The sequence below is a fragment of the Rhinopithecus roxellana genome, chromosome 9 (assembly GCF_007565055.1).
Source record: "Rhinopithecus roxellana isolate Shanxi Qingling chromosome 9, ASM756505v1, whole genome shotgun sequence".
NCBI classification, from domain to species: domain Eukaryota; kingdom Metazoa; phylum Chordata; class Mammalia; order Primates; family Cercopithecidae; genus Rhinopithecus; species Rhinopithecus roxellana.
Genome location: NC_044557.1, coordinates 138,100,577 through 138,116,941, shown reverse-complemented (window position 1 = coordinate 138,116,941; position 16,365 = coordinate 138,100,577). Strand labels below are relative to the sequence as shown.

Genomic DNA, 16,365 nt, shown 5'->3' with positions numbered 1-16,365 from the left:
TGGTATCTCAATGTGGCTTTGATTTGCGTTTCTCTGATGGACAGTGATGTTGAGCATTTTTTCATGTGTCTGTTGGCTGCATAAATGTCTTCTTTTGAGAAGTGTCTGTTCATATCGTTTGCCCACTTTTTGATGGGGTTGTTTGTTTTTTTCTTGTATATTTGTTTGAGTTATTCATAGATTCTGGATATTAACCCTTTGTCAGATGAGTAGATTGCAAAAATTTTCTCCCATTTTTTAGGTTTCGTGTTCACTCTGATGGTAGTTTCTTTTGCTGTGCAGAAGCTCTTTAGTTTCATTAGATCCCATTTGTCAACTTTGGCTTTTGTTGCCATTGCTTTTGGTGTTTTAGAAATGAAGTCCTTCCCCATGCCTATGTCCTGAATGGTATTGCCTAGGTTTTCTTCTCAGGTTTTTATGGTTTTAGGTCTAACATTTAAGTCTGTAATCCATCTCGAGTTAATTTTCATATAAGGTGTAAGGAAGGGTTCCAGTTTCAGTTTTCTACATATGGCTAGCCAGTTTTCCTAGCACCATTTATTAAATAGGGAATCCTTTCCCCATTTCTTGTTTTTGTCAGGTTTGTCAAAGATCAGATGGCTGTAGATGTGTGGTATTATTTCTGAGAGTTCTGTTCTGTTCCATTGGTCTATCTCTCTGTTTTGGTACCAGTACCATGCTGTTTTGGTTACTGTAGCCTTGCAGTATAGTTTGAAGTCAGGTAGCGTGATGCCTCAAGTTTTGTTCTTTTGACTTAGGATTGTCTTGGTAATGCAGGCTCTTTTTTGGTTCCATATGAACTTTAAAGTAGTTTTTCCCAATTCTGTGAAGAAAATCCTTGGTAGCTTAATGGGGATGGCATTGAATTTATAAATTACCTTGGGCAGTATGGCCATTTTCATGATATTGATTCTTCCTATCCATGAGCATGGAATGTTCTTTCATTTGTTTGTGTCCTCTTTTATTTCATTGAGCAGTGGTTTGTAGTTGTCCTTGAAGAGGTCCTTCACATCCCTTGTAAGTTGGATTCCTAGGTATTTTATTCTCTTTGAAGCAATTGTGAATGGGAGTTCACTCATGATTTGGCGCTCTGTTTGGCTGTTACTGGTGTATAAGAATGCTTGTGTGTCTGTTGGCTGTATGAATATCTTCTTTTGAGAAATGTCTGTTCATATCCTTTCCCCACTTTTTGATGGGGTTGTTTGCTTTTTTCTCGTATATTTGTTTGAGTTCTTTGTAGATTCTGGATATTAGCCCTTTGTCAGATGAGTAGGTTGCAAAAATTTTCTCCCATTCTGTAGGTTGCCTGTTAACTCTGACGGTAGTTTCTTTTGCTGTGCAAAAGCTCTTTAGTTTAGTTAGATCCCATTTGTCAATTATGGCTTTTGCTGCCGTTGCTTTTGGTGTTTTAGACATGAAGTCCTTGCCCATGCCTATGTCCTGAATGGTACTACCTAGATTTTCTTCTAGGGTTTTTATGGTATTAGGTCTAACATTTAAGTCTCTAATCCATCTTGAATTAATCTTCGTATAAGGGGTAAGGAAAGGATCCAGTTTCAGCTTTCTACTTATGGCTAGCCAATTTTCCCAGCACCATTTATTAAATAGGGAATCCTTTCCCCATTTCTTGTTTCTCTCAGGTTTGTCAAAGATCAGATGGCTGTAGATGTGCGGTATTATTTCTGAGGACTCTGTTCTGTTCCATTGGTCTATATCTCTGTTTTGGTACCAGTACCATGCTGTTTTGGTTACTGTAGCCTTGTAGTATAGTTTGAAGTCAGGTAGCGTGACGCCTCCAGCTTTGTCCTTTTGACTTAGGATTGTCTTGGCAATGCGGGCTCTTTTTTGGTTCCATATGAACTTTAAAGCAGTTTTTTCCAATTCTGTGAAGAAAGTCATTGGTAGCTTGATGGGGATGGCATTGAATCTATAAATAACCTTGGGGAGTATGGCCATTTTCACGATATTGATTCTTCCTATCCATGAGCATGGTATGTTCTTCCATTTGTTTGTGTCCTCTTTGATTTCACTGAGCAGTGGTTTGTAGTTCTCCTTGAAGAGGTCCTTTACATCCCTTGTAAGCTGGATTCCTAGGTATTTTATTCTCTTTGAAGCAATTGTGAATGAAAGTTCATTCCTGATTTGGCTCTCTGCTTGTCTGTTGCTGGTGTATAAGAATGCTTGTGATTTTTGCACATTAATTTTGTATCCTGAGACTTTGCTGAAGTTGCTTATCAGCTTAAGGAGATTTTGGGCTGAGACGATGGGGTTTTCTAAATATACAATCATGTCATCTGCAAACAGGGTTAGGGTACTGGCCATCAGAGAAATGCAAATCAAAACCACAATGAGATACCATCTCACACCAGTTAGAATGGCAATCATTAAGAAGTCAGGAAACAACAGGTGTTGGAGAGGATGTGGAGAAATAGGAACACTTTTACACTGTTGGTGGGATTGTAAACTAGTTCAACCATTATGGAAAAGAGTATGGCAATTCCTCAAGGATCTAGAACTAGATGTACCATATGACCCAGCCATCCCACTACTGGGTATATACCCAAAGGATTATAAATTAGTCTACTACAAAGACACATGTACACGTATGTTTATTGCGGCACTATTCACAATAGCAAAGACTTGGAATCAACCCAAATGTCCATCTGTGACAGACTGGATTAAGAAAATGTGGCACATATACACCATGGAATACTATGCAGCCATAAAAAAGGATGAGTTTGCGTCCTTTGTAGGGACATGGATGCAGCTGGAAACCATCATTCTTAGCAAACTATCACAAGAAGAGAAAACCAAACACCGCATGTTCTCACTCATAGGTGGGAACTGAACAATGAGATCACTTGGACTCGGGAAGGGGAACATCACACACTGGGGTCTATCATGGGGAGGGGGGAGGGGGGAGGAGGGAGGGATTGCATTGGGGAGTTATACATGATATAAATGATGAATTGATGGGTGCTGACGAGTTGATGGGTGCAGCACACCAACATGGCATAAGTATACATATGTAACAAACCTGCACGTTATGCACATGTACCCTAGAACTTAAAGTATAATAAAAAAAAAAAAAAAAAAAAAAAAAAAAAAAAAAAAAAGAATGCTTGTGATTTTTGCACATTAATTTTGTATCCTGAGACTTTGCTGAAGTTGCTTATCAACTTAAGTAGATTTTGGGCTGAGATGATCGTATTTTCCAAATATACAATCATGTTATCTGCAAACAGGGACAATTTGACTTCTTCTTTTCCTAACTGGATACCCTTTATTTCTTTCTCCTGCCTGATTGCCCTAGCCAGAACTTCCAACACTATGTTGAATAGGAGTGGTGAGAGAGGGCATCCCTGTCTTGTGCCAGTTTTCAAAGGGAATTTTTCCAGTTTTTGCCCATTCAATATGATACTGGCTGTGGGTTTGTCATAAATAGCTCTTATTATTTTGAGATACATTCCATGAATGCCGAATTTATTGAGTTTTTAGCATGAAGGGCTGTTGAATTTTGTCAAAGGCCTTTTCTGCATCTATTGAGATAATCATGTGGTTTTTGTCTTTGGTTCTGTTTATATGCTGGATTATGTTTATTGATTTGCATATGTTGAACCAGCCTTGCATCCCAGGGATGAAGCCTACTTGATCATGGTGGATAAGCTTTTTGATGTGCTGCTGGATTCGGTTTGCCAGTATTTTATTGAGGATTTTTGCATCGATGTTCATCAGGGATATTGTTCTAAAATTCTCTTTTTTTGTTGTGTCTCTGCCAGGCTTTGGTATCAGCATGATGTTGGCCTCGTAAAATGAGTTAGGGAAGATTGTCACTTTTTCTATTAATTGGAATAGTTTCAGAAGGAATGGTACCAGCTCCTCCTTATACCTCCGGTAGAATTCAGCTGTGAATCCATCTGGTCTTGGACTTGTTTTTCGTTTTTAGGCTATTAATTATTGCCTCAAGTTCAGAGCCTGTTATTGGTCTATTCATGGATTCAACTTCTTCCTGTTTTAGTCTTGGGAGAGTATATGTGTCCAGGAATTTATCAATTTCTCTAGGTTTTCTAGTTTATTTGCATAGAGGTGTTTATAGTATTCTCTGATGGTAGTTTGTATTTCTGTGGGGTCGGTGGTGATATCCCCTTAATCATTTTTTATTGCATCTATTTGATTCTTTTGTCTTCTTTATTAGTCTTGCTAGGGGTCTATCCATTTTGTTGATCTTTTCAAAAAACCAGGTCCTGCATTCACTGATTTTTTGAAGAGTTTTTTTGTTTCTCTATCTGCTTCAGTTCGGCTCTGATCTTAGTTATTTCTTGTCTTCTGCTAGTTTTTGAATGTGTTTGCTCTTGCATCTCTAGTTCTTTTAATTGTGATGTTAGGGTGTAAATTTTATATCTTTCCTACTTTCTCTTGTGGGCATTTAGTGCTACAAATTTCCCTCTACACATTGCTTTAAATGTGTCCCAAAGATTCTGCTATGTTGTGTCTTTGTTCTCATTGGTTTCAAAGAACCTCTTTATTTCTGCCTTCATTTCGTTATGTACCCAGTAGTCATTCAGGAGCAGGTTGTTCAGTTTCCATGTATTTGAGTGGTTTTGAGTGAGTTTCTTAATCCTGAGTTCTAGTTTGATTGCACTATGGTCTGAGAAACAGTTTGTTTTAATTTCTGTTCTTTTGCATTTGCTGAAGAGTACTTGACTTCCAACTATGTGGTCAGTTTTGGAGTAAGTACGATGTGGTGCTGAGAAGAATGTATATTTATTGATTTGGGTTGGAGAGTTCTGTAGATATCTATTAAGTCCACTTGATGCAGAGTTGAGTTCAATTCCTGGATATCCTTTTTAACTTTCTGTCTTGTTGATCTGTCTAATGTTGACAGTAGGGTGTTAAAGTCTCCCATTATTATTGTGTGGGAGTCTAAGTCTCTTTGTAAGTCTCTAAGGACTTGCTTTATGAATCTGGGTGCTCCTGTATTGGCTGCATGTATATTAAGGATAGTTAGCTCTTCTTGTTGAATTGATCCCTTTACCATTATGTAATGGCTTTCTTTGTCTCTTTTGATCTTTGCTGGTTTAAAGTCTGTTTTATGAGAGACTAGGTTTGCAACCCCTGCCTTTTTTTGTTTTCCATTTGCTTGGTAGATCTTCCTCCATCCCTTTATTTTGAGCCTATGTGTATCTCTGCACATGAGATGGGTCTCCTGACTACAGTACACTGATGGGTCTTAACTCTATCCAATTTGCCGGTCTGTGTCTTTTAATTGCAGCATTTAGCCCATTTACATTTAAGCTTAATATTGTTATGTATGAATTTGATCCTGTCATTATGATGTTAGCTGGTTATTTAGCTCGTTAGTTGATGCAGTTTCTTCCTAGCATCGATGGTCTTTACATTTTGGCATGTTTTTGCAGTGGCTCGTACCGGTTGTTCCTTTCCATGTTTAGTGCTTCCTTCAGGAGCTCTTGTAGGGAGGGCTTGGTGGTGACAAAATCTCTCAGCATTTGCTTGTTTGTAAAGGATTTTATTTCTCCTTCACTTTTGAAACTTAGTTTGGCTGGATATAAAATTCTGGGTTTAAAATTCTTTTCTTTAAGAATGTTGAATATTGGCCCCCACTCTCTTCTGGCTTGTAGAGTTTTTGCCGAGAGATCCACTGTTAGTCTGACAGACTTCCCTTTGTGTGTAACCCAACCTTTCTCTCTGGCTGCCCTTAACATTTAGGAAAAGTGGTTTAGTGGATGACTCACAGTTCCACGTGGCTGGGGAGGCCTCACAATCATGGCTGCAAGCAAGGAGGAGCAAGTCACATCTCACATGGCAGCAGGAAAGAGAAGAGGTTGTGCAGGGAAACTCCCCTTTATAAAACCATCAGATCTCATGAGACCTATTCACTGTCCTGAGAACAGCAAGGGAAGACCTGCCCCCATGATTCAATTACTTCCCACCGGGTCCCTCCTATGATATGTGGGAATTGTGGGAGCTACATCTCGATATGAAATTTGGGAGGAGACACAATCAAACCATATCACAGTGTATATTTGTATTTATATTTCATGAAAGCAGCTTATTTTGTTTTAAACTTAGTTTGTTTTTGGTTGGTTGATTGGTGTGGCCTTTGGCAATCCTGAACCGGGATTTCTAAACATAGAGTTTAGTTTACAATTTTGAATCTCACTTTTGTTTTCCCTGTGGAATTTTGAATCTTTTAGTAATACTCTTCTTCAGGGCCTTGAAAATACTGACAGACATGTAAGATTAAACTGTGGAGTTATATAGAAAAGAAAGGATGATCATGCCATGTTTGAGGAAGACACACTAGAAACAAGCAGCTGTATTCATTTTTATCTTTGTTTTGTTTTCTTCGAATTACTGCTAAATACTACCAAGAGGAATATTGAAAGATTCCTTTTTTTTTTTTTTTTTTTTTTTTTGTTTTTGAGGAGTCTTTGAGCCTCTTTGAATATTTTTATATATAGAAGAAAAATTTCCAATTCATGTATTTGACTGATGTAATGTAGAAAATACAAAGACTAGTGTTTAAATTACTGAATTCTCTCTCCTTGTCAGCCAAAGATGACTTGGCTGTTGATTAAGACTGCAACAGATGTGAAAGTTCCAAAAAAGTGATGGAGCCAACTCCGAGAGAAACAAGACATTGGCTTCATGGTTGTCCTTGGTGATGGTGCTGGTTTTTTTCTTTTAACAACGTATATAGAGGCCGGGCTCGGTGGCTCATGCCTGTAATCCCAGCACTTTGGGAGGCCAATGCGGGCAGATCACACAGTCAAGAGATTGAGACTATCCTGGCCAACTTGGTGAAACCTTGTCTCCACTAAAAATTTAAAAATTAGCCAGGTGTGGTGGCAGGCACCTATAATCCCAGCTACTCAGGAGGCTGAGGCAGGAGAATCACTTTAACCCGGGAGGTGGAGGTTGCAGTGAGCCCAGATCACACCATGGCACTCCAGCCTGGCGAGAGAGTGAGACTCTGTCTCAAGGAAAAAAAAAAAATGTATATAGAACATTTAAAAAACTAGAGAAAATATTTCCACATATATCTAATACTTCAATCTTTTTATGGAACCTGTTATTTTGCCTACATCTTTTCTTTTTTTCTTGTCAGTTCTCTTTCCTTCTTCTATCCTTGACTTCTCTTTGTTGATTGTGAGTTTATTGGCATAAACTTTCTCGGAGATGTTCCCAAGGAAGCATTTAGTCTTGGTACTTTAGTTAGCAAGTTGGTGTTTAAGATGACTAAGAAAATATAGCACTACCCAGATAATCCCATATCCCGTGATCTACTTGTTAAGGAATCAGAGCTCCATAACTGGAGTCATCTAGACTCACTGCTTTCCTGCAACACTGGCATCATCATTAGTGGATTAAGATTGAATGGGGCATTGTTGCACCTCTTAGCAACTGAACCCTGCCTTGACCTAGCTTAGAGAACATGTGATGTTACATGAAAAACAGATGAGTAACACAATGCATATTAGAATATAATAAAATCAGTTTCATAAAGCCTAACATATTAACTTTAAACATAAATATCCCTAATAACTGACTGCATCCCCAAGAACATATCTTGTCATTTTCCATTTGCAGGACAGAAAAGCAATGTATGTAAATGCAATATATTCAAAGATTATTTTCTGATTTAGAATATTTATTTACTATCAGTGCATTGCTAATTGCCTGTAATTTTGCCTTCTGTATGCTAATATGATGAATAAAGTGTAGTCTGCAGTATTAATTTTTATGTCTATTTTTCAATTGGATGGCTCTGCATGCATTTATTTATGGCTTAGATGCATCTCATCTATGTGTGTAAATATTTTCTTGTTTGCTTATTTGCCTTTGCTTATTGGCATTTAATGAACTAAGATTTCACCTCACTTTACCATATCCAGACACTGCTCCACTTATTTTTCTAATAGTTTATATGTCATGCAATACAGCATTTTATGTTAATAAGGTATTTTTCATATAATGACATTAAGTGTTATGCCAAGAAAAGTCTTGCTATTATGTGTGTGTAACGTTATCTAATGTACATCTATGCCATTAAAGTCAGTGATATATTTTTACAATCAATTATGCTCAGCAACTGAGTACATTTGAAGGAAGCAATGTAGTGTAAATATTGAGGTTTTATGTGTAGATATCTGAAAGATATCTGTAATATCTTTCAGGCAGTTCAGGGTTAATGTATGCTTGAGTCCCTCAGAGTAAGTCACATGTATTAACACATTGGCCTCTGGCACAGTTTTTTGAATATCACCCAATAGTTGGATTACTAGGGCTCATTGTCTTCCATGGCACAAAATAAGATTAGGCTATGATTAGAAGAAATCACACTCAAGTGAATACAAGCTGCTGAAATAATGTTTCCAAGATCAAATGCAATAACTATGACCAAGGACAATAGGTCTTCAGTGGTTTCCATATTTTCATTAAATTATATAAGGAAAGGTCTTTATTTTAAAAATTTTAAAAAGCATGAGTTATATTTTTCAAAATCTGTTGTTTTGGACTTGACAGCCCAAAAGTTTAATATTAGTTTTAATATTACTTAGATATCTCTAGTTGAAGCTTTTCAAATTTTTTATGTGGTCCTGGAAGCACATATATAATTTCAGAATATTAAAAAAATACATATTGCTTTTGGAGAAATTGGCTTATATGTTACTAGGGTTTAAAATTATCTTTTTTTCTCTTGTTCAATGCTCGTCAGCAGCTAGGATGGTGGGGAGGAGTAATTTTTTTTGCAGCCTATTGGCTAGCATTGGGAGTAGTGCTAAGGTGGGGTTAGGGACCAAAAACTGGATGAAAGCTTAAGTCAAGTATTCATTCAGCTGTTTAATATTCATCTACTAGGGCTGCTAGAAGCAGACACATTTCCTAATTTAAGGATATTTTTGAATACAAAGATGGATGTCCTCCTTTGAGCTCCTAGGTGTCATATATCTAATAAATAATGTGAATATATAAAGACAAATGAAAAGAACTATGCACAACATGTGTGATTCCTACTTCCCTGACTCAGCTGGGTTCTGTCTGATAAGAGCTTTTCATATAAATAGAAGATGAGGAATATTTCTTATCTTAATAGGAGTGAGAACTATAGATCCATATGCCAAACGTGTTATGCCCAAAGAAAGAAATTGGTATTATGGGAAGATCACTTATCGCTGTCCATTATCTCATATTTCTTCCTCCTCAGTTAATATTCATCTTCAAGGCCCAGTTAGATTTTCTTGCCAAAGCCTAATGCTGAAACTAATTGTGTTTTCCAAATATGGAAGCTGACTTTGAGTTTTGTGTATCGATTAGTGTGTAGAATTGGCCAATAAGTTGGTTTTGTAATTACATTTATTTAATACAGTTTTTCAATAAATCAGGAAAATTATTTTTTGGAAGATACATTACAGACCACTAAGAAAATTATATATATAATTTCAAGATGTACTATCAAATTGATTAAAATTCAGTTATATCAAAGGGTAGAAAACATCAATATTAGAATCTATGGCATGTAGACTAACTAAAGATTCATAATTGAATAATGCTTAACAAGTCCCCCGTGAAGTGGCAAGCATGGGTACTATTGTCTGCCCTGCAAAGGGAAGGCATGAGAGTCACTCAGTCCACAAGTACTTATTAAACATCCAGCAGGTGCCAGTATGATGCCAAGTTTTCAGCCTGCAACAGAGAACAAAGCAAACATTGTCTCTTTTTGTGGATATGTGAAGGGCTCTTAACTGGCTAAACTCATACACTATGTCAGGCATCTAGAGGTCACCTGTATGTCTAACCAGCCTAGCACAGAAATATGTTACCAAATTAGCCTCTTGAAAATGGTGACACTTTAAAAATACTAACTCAGATGCAAAAAATACAGAAGAGATAAATAAATTAAATAATATATGCATTTCTAGTCTTTTTCCAAAAAGTACATGTTAATGGTTTCCTGCATACCAGTTTCATTTTTAAACCTTTCCTCTGACCGTAGGAGCTGATGCTGTGGAAGCTCAGTGTAAGAGATTTGAAGTGAGAGCCAGTGAAGATGGCAGGGTGCTGTTTTCTGCAGATGAAGATGAGATTACCATTGGTGCTGAAAAGCTGAAAGTTACAGGTACTGTAGATGGAGGTCTTGGAAAATGGTTTACTTCTTTAAAGAACACAACTGCACAAGAAGCTACTTAATAAGATGGATAAAATAGAGTCTTACATAATCATAGCGTTTTTCAAATAGTCTTTAAATGGACGGCACTGGTTGTGGTTGTAGAAGAGAGTGCAAATATTAGCAGCCTTAATGACATAAAAATAAAGCCGTCTCTCAGGTAGAGGTAGGTGGAAGAAAATGATGTGGCTGGGCGGGGTAGAGATAAGTGCAAATTCTGAGTAAAGGTGACTAACAAATCATAATTTGGGAGTATTATTTTAAAATAAGAGACATGTGAAGGAACTAAAATGGAAATTTTAACTTTAGAATTAAGTAAGGGGGGAGTTATCATAAAAGTAAACTAAATTCATTTTATATAGCGTTCATAATTATCCTCAAAAGTATGTAAATAACAAACTAATGCTATGCATGTATTATTTCAAAATCATTATTATAATATTGGGGTCATTAAAGTCAACCAACAGCTGAAATTAAAATTTTAAAAAAGGTAAAAGTGGGACCAGGAGTGGCAAATAATTTGATGACAGTTTTAAGCGCAATCTCTTCTGAATTACTTGATTCACAACCATGAGAAATTTTATTTTGATAACATATTTAACAATCCTTTGAAAGTACCCAAGGAGGTCTACATTTTAAAAAACAAAAAGAAAATAATAAAGTATAGTTGACTTAATGTTTCCCAAACTTGAGTTTGGAAACAGCTCTTGAGTATCTATCCGTATTAATTTGGGTCAAACAGTCCTGTGGGTCATGTGAGAGCAGTTAGCATGGCAGTTGAAGAACATCAACTCTGTTCTTGAGCTGTTTGGGTTGAATCCTGCCTCTGCCTCAATATATTCAATTTTCAATGCCTCTGTTTTTCCCTCATCTAAATGACTGAAATGATAGTAACTTTAGCAGTCAAATTAAATGCATGTGTGTGCATTTGTGTGATGAGAATGTGCTCAGTCCGTAATGAAGATGTTGTGTTGGCTCTTTATATTTATTAATGATGATAATATTGATATTACAAATGTCGGAGACAAGAGGGCTTGTGTTGATTTCGAGAAAGGTGTGTTAAACTAATGCAGGAACAGAAAGCCAAATACCACATGTTATCATTTGTAAGTGGGAGCTATAAGTGATAAGAACACATGGACACATAGAGGGGAGCAACACACAAATAATCTGTACAACAAACCCCCATGACACAAGTTTACCTCTGTAATAAACCTGCACATGTACTCCTGAACTTAAAAATTTCAAAAGGCATATTGGCTGGACATAGTGGCTCATGCCTATAATCCCAGCACTTTGGGAAACAGAGGTGAGAGAATCGCTTGGTTCAAGTCCAGCCTGGGCAATATAGTGAGACCATGTGTCTACCACAGTTTTTTACAATGAACCAGGCATGAAGGTGTGTGTCCACAGTCCCAGCTACTCAGGAGGCTGATGTGGGAGGATAGCTTGAGTCCAGAAGGTCAAGGCTGCAGTGAGCCAAGATCATGCCAGTGCAGTCTAGCACAAGTGACAGAGACAGACCCTCTCTCAAAAATATATACAATAAAATAAAAAGATATGTTATTAAATGGTGATGAAATTCAACAGCGATTATTGAATGGGGACCCTCACTGTGTATCCGCTGGCCTGAATCAAATCCCACCACCCTTATCCCCACCCCGTCCCTCCTTTCCCTTGGGAGCATGTTCTGCTGAGAGGGTGGAGACTCCACCATTGGGTGAGTGTTTAGGATGGTCCCCATGAATACTTACCTGGTTGATGTCCATTTTTCTTTTTTTTTCTTTTTTTTTTTTTTTTTTTTTTTTTTTTTGAGAAGGAGTCTCGCTCTGTCACCCAGGTTGGAGTGCAGTGGCCAGATCTCAGCTCACTGCAAACTCCGCCTCCCGGATTTACGCCATTCTCCTGCCTCAGCCTCCCGAGTAGCTGGGACTACAGGTGCCCGCCACCTCGCCCGGCTAGTTTTTTGTATTTTTTTAGTAGAGACGGGGTTTCACCGTGTTAGCCAGGATGGTCTCGATCTCCTGACCTCGTGATCCGCCCGCCTTGGCCTCCCAAAGTGCTGGGATTACAGGCTTGAGCCACCGTGCCCGGCCGATGTCCATTTTTCTTAAGACCTCTTGGGAAGGCTAGGAAAGGAGGCATGTATGGAGGGTACAGATTGACCTTCTTGAGTCCTGAGTTAGGAGAGCAGGGACAAAGAAAGAGAGAGAGAGAGAGAGAGTTCTGCTTGGCACAGAACACAGACAAATCAGAAAGGACATTGGTTGTAGGGCCCTGAGCACTCACATTTGAATTGCTTATTGATGAGTAAGTGAGGTGCCCTAGGGTAGAAATGCCTTCAGGGGAACTCGGCAATATTAATAATCTTTGAACCCTGGTAATGCCTATTGGTCATCACTCTTGGGACCAACGTAAGCCTGAGATAAATTTCAGGACATTACAGAACTTATCAAAAATATATTTAAGCCATATTCAGATATTCTCACTGGGTACTTTACAGTCATAAGTAAAGGGAGATTCTAGAGCTCTTGGCAGCTTTTACGATCTCATGGAATTTTCACTTCTTCTGATATTTATATTACCTTTCCCTGTCTCATAATTGTTCCAGTGAAGTAAAGGCGGATAGTCACATTCATTTTCTGCTTTTGCTTAGTAGCCCGGATAACATCCTTGAAATGTTGCTTGGACTAAGTGCTTTCTTAGCCCAAATAGGCAAGAAAGTGCTTCCTGAAATATCTAAGTTTTTCTGCTTTTCAATTAAGTGCTTTAAGGCAGTTGTCTCTTCTCCCTCCCTTTCTATTTCTCCTTTGGTCTGTCTCTCTCCCTTCTTCCTCCTGTTGCTTCTCCTGCTTCCCCATCCCATATGTGTATAAAATGTTCTCAATTGATCTATATTTTCTAATCATCTCAGATACCCCTAGTTAATTATATGTCAGTGTCTTATGCATTCTGATGATCTTAATAAAATAATAAAGTTACAGCAGATTATTGTAAAAGGTTGAAACATAATACTTAGAATGAAAGAAGTACCCACAAACTGTGAGAGTGCCAGTAGCAAACAACGTTGACTTTTAACCTGATGCGGATGTACAATAGGCTGAACATTGTTAATGAATAAATGGTAAATTATAGAATATTTCATTTGATTAGAACTCTCCTCACTAAACAATCACATGTGTTTGTCTCCTACAAGAACCCATTTACCACTTACACACCCTAGAGTCACAAACATACACACAGGCACATAGACAAACTAATTCTTGCCAGGCCTTTACTCCTTTACCAGAATAGCAGATATGAAATTTATAACAGCTTCATTCTTTCCCATGATACTCCTTAAAGAAAGAAAAATAAAAAATATCAAAGGCAAATATAATTTAGAATTTCATGTGCTTAGAGGAAAAAAAAAGTGTGTAGCACAGCATGCAGTTTTAGAGCATTAAGATTGATTAGTAACCTCATATATACTTTAAAGTAGTGCTTGAATCATTTGACAAATAACAGTACAAAGAGACAGTGACTCCAGGGTGTTTCATATAAATTAGATACCTGTGCTGACAGGACTTCAGTTAGATGTGACGAGAGATGTGTGTGAAGTTTATTCTAGAATTTCAAATTTGTGGCATAAACTTATTTAAGCAATATTTATAGGAATTAAATTGGATCCCTTTCAGCTTTTTATTTTTTGAGCGATGCCATCTTATAAAGGAACTTGTCTTTCAGGATGACGTCAGTGGATGGATTCATTTAGACAAGGGGTGTGTCTGTACATCTGAGGCAAGATCAGTTATGACTATAGTAATTCACAGATCTAGGGTAGCTCATGATATTTACGTTCACTCTACCTACAAAGCAGCAGGGATTTACCTGATACATTCAGATACTCATGGATGCGGGGGGACAGAAGTAAAATGGTAAACACATACCTGAACACCACCACCTATGAATGCCCCATCACCACAAAGAGCAATCACATGCTTAAGGTTTGTAATTTTTCACTCTTGACATTACTTGTCTTGCCCAGCAGAAGTCTGCTTGAATCTTAATATCATGATATTTATTTGACCTTAACATGTCCTCTCTGTATCACTGAATATATAGGAGTTTTATACTTTAGCTCACCTATGCACAATTGAAAACTATATTTTTATTTTGTATTCCCTACTATTGGCCAAAGGTATGACTGAATCCAATTATCTTTTGAGACCTACTCAACAAGAACAACAAAAGGAATAAACCTTTACACACAGAAGTCTCTTAAATTTAGTGCTTTCAGGCAGAATCAGTCAACTGCACTCTGCAGTTTCATTCGTATTCCACGTAGTATATTAACTTTAGAAAACAAATTTCACGAATAAGCCACTCTGCTTTAACAAGTGAAAGACATCAGCTCTGTAGAATTGTTTCATGATAAATTAAAAGCTATTAGTTAGACTTAGACCTAGACCTGTTTTTTTTTTCTGATGTAAAAGAGGACAATAGCTAAATGTACCAAGAGAAAGCATATCTATTTTTTTAGACAGTAGCAATTAAAACTGACAACCTGAAAGTATCGTGAAATCCCACTCTGCATCCACCCAGTGCCCTAGTGTTTGTTTGAAAGCCAGGAGTATCAGTCCTTTGCCTCCATTCTAATTGAATGGTTAGAAGTCTAGACAAGTTCCGATGCTTGTTTGACAACAGAAGAAAGGACTTTCTGAAGAGCTGTCTTTTAAATTAAACACCGTGCTTCTGGGTTACACTCAATATCTTCTGGTTTGTTTTTATTAGTTCATCTTCTACATCCTTGTTCTTGTCTATTAAATTGGCACACTGCGATGGGGTCAGCTTTGGACTCAACCTTTCTATTAGATAGGCCATTGTTCCTCTTCGCTGTCCAAATGCCAAGAATGCGGTAACACTCAGGCAACAGAATGGAGCCACTTTGTCCAAATAGCCTGTGAAGAAATGTGATTAGGTGCTGAGAAAAGGAACGTGCAATCACTTCATTTTCTCTGGTGAAGCATTAAAGTTTGTAGACCTGGATCAGTCACTCAACTAGTTTTCTAGTTGCTTTTTAAACTTACTAAGAATAAAAATTTCCAAGACACTAAATATTAGTACCGCCTCACCTCCCTCTCAAGTCTCCAGGTGAATCCTGATTTCAGGTTTTGAAGTGTATAAATAATAAAGAATGCCATCTTCACAAAATAAGCTGTTTCCTCTAAGCACCTTACCAACAGACCTCTTCATGATTTATTTTTTTTTAAGTTTTAAATATTTCATATAGTTTTGTGAAAGCAAAACTTCTTGAAAATATCATTAAACAACAGAAAGGTGAAATGGGAGAACAGTCATAAAAGAGGACAGTTCATTCGTCCACCTCTACCTGCAGCCACCAAAAAAGTGGTTATATCAACTCTCTTCTCTTTATAGAGGTTTTAAAATTGTCCATTTGATGTTTAAAGTGTCTCTTATAGCTTTAGGTCTTAGACCCACAAAATCTCTTGGAGATATAATTTATCCTGCCATTGTATCAATAAACATTCTGATTTCCTATATATCATGATGTTAAAAACATTCATGGCTGGGCGCAGTGGCTCATGCTTATAATACCAGCACTTTTGGAGGCTGTGGCGGGCGGATCACGAGCTCAGGAGATCGAGACCATCCTGGCTAACAAGGTGAAGTGCCACTGCACTCCAGTCTGGGCGACTGAGTGAGACTCCGTCTCACAACAAAACAAAACAAAACACAACACAACATAGATTACTGGCCAGGTATGGTAGCTCATGCCTGTAATCCCAGCACTTTGGGAGGCCAAGGAGGGAAGACCACTTGAGGCCAGGAGTTTGAGACCAGCCTGGCCAACATAGTGAAACCCCCATCTCTAGTAAAACTACAAAAATTATCCAGTGTGCTGGTGGGCGCCTGTCATCCCAGCTGCTCGAGAGGCTGAGGTAGGAGGATCCCTTGAACCCAGGAGGCTGAGGTTGCAGTGAGCCAAGATCCTGCCACTGCACTCCAGCCTAGGTGACAGATTGAGACTCCATCTCAAAACAAACAAACTTAAAAGAACTGTATATCTAGAATATGGCATGCAAGACTTGCTCACAGTTAATTTATCTCCTTGCTGGCCATCATTCAGCGCTGGTATTTGCACCTGGATTGAAGTCTTGGTCTTCATGTATACA

At 37.9% G+C, this 16,365-nt stretch overlaps 1 protein-coding gene across 6 annotated transcripts in view; it reads left to right on the top strand.

Annotated features, from left to right (window-relative positions):
- SGCZ (sarcoglycan zeta) overlaps positions 1-16,365 on the top strand; it is a 1,206,077-nt gene that overhangs the window by 1,125,363 nt on the left and 64,349 nt on the right. For 3 of the 6 annotated variants that reach the window (XM_030937792.1, XM_030937794.1, XM_030937791.1), the window contains one exon: positions 10,019-10,141. The exons of the other annotated variants lie outside the window; for them this stretch is intronic. In XM_030937792.1, coding sequence (XP_030793652.1) covers positions 10,019-10,141 — 123 coding nt within the window. The remainder of the gene's footprint in view (positions 1-10,018; positions 10,142-16,365) is intronic. 6 annotated transcript variants of the gene reach the window in all.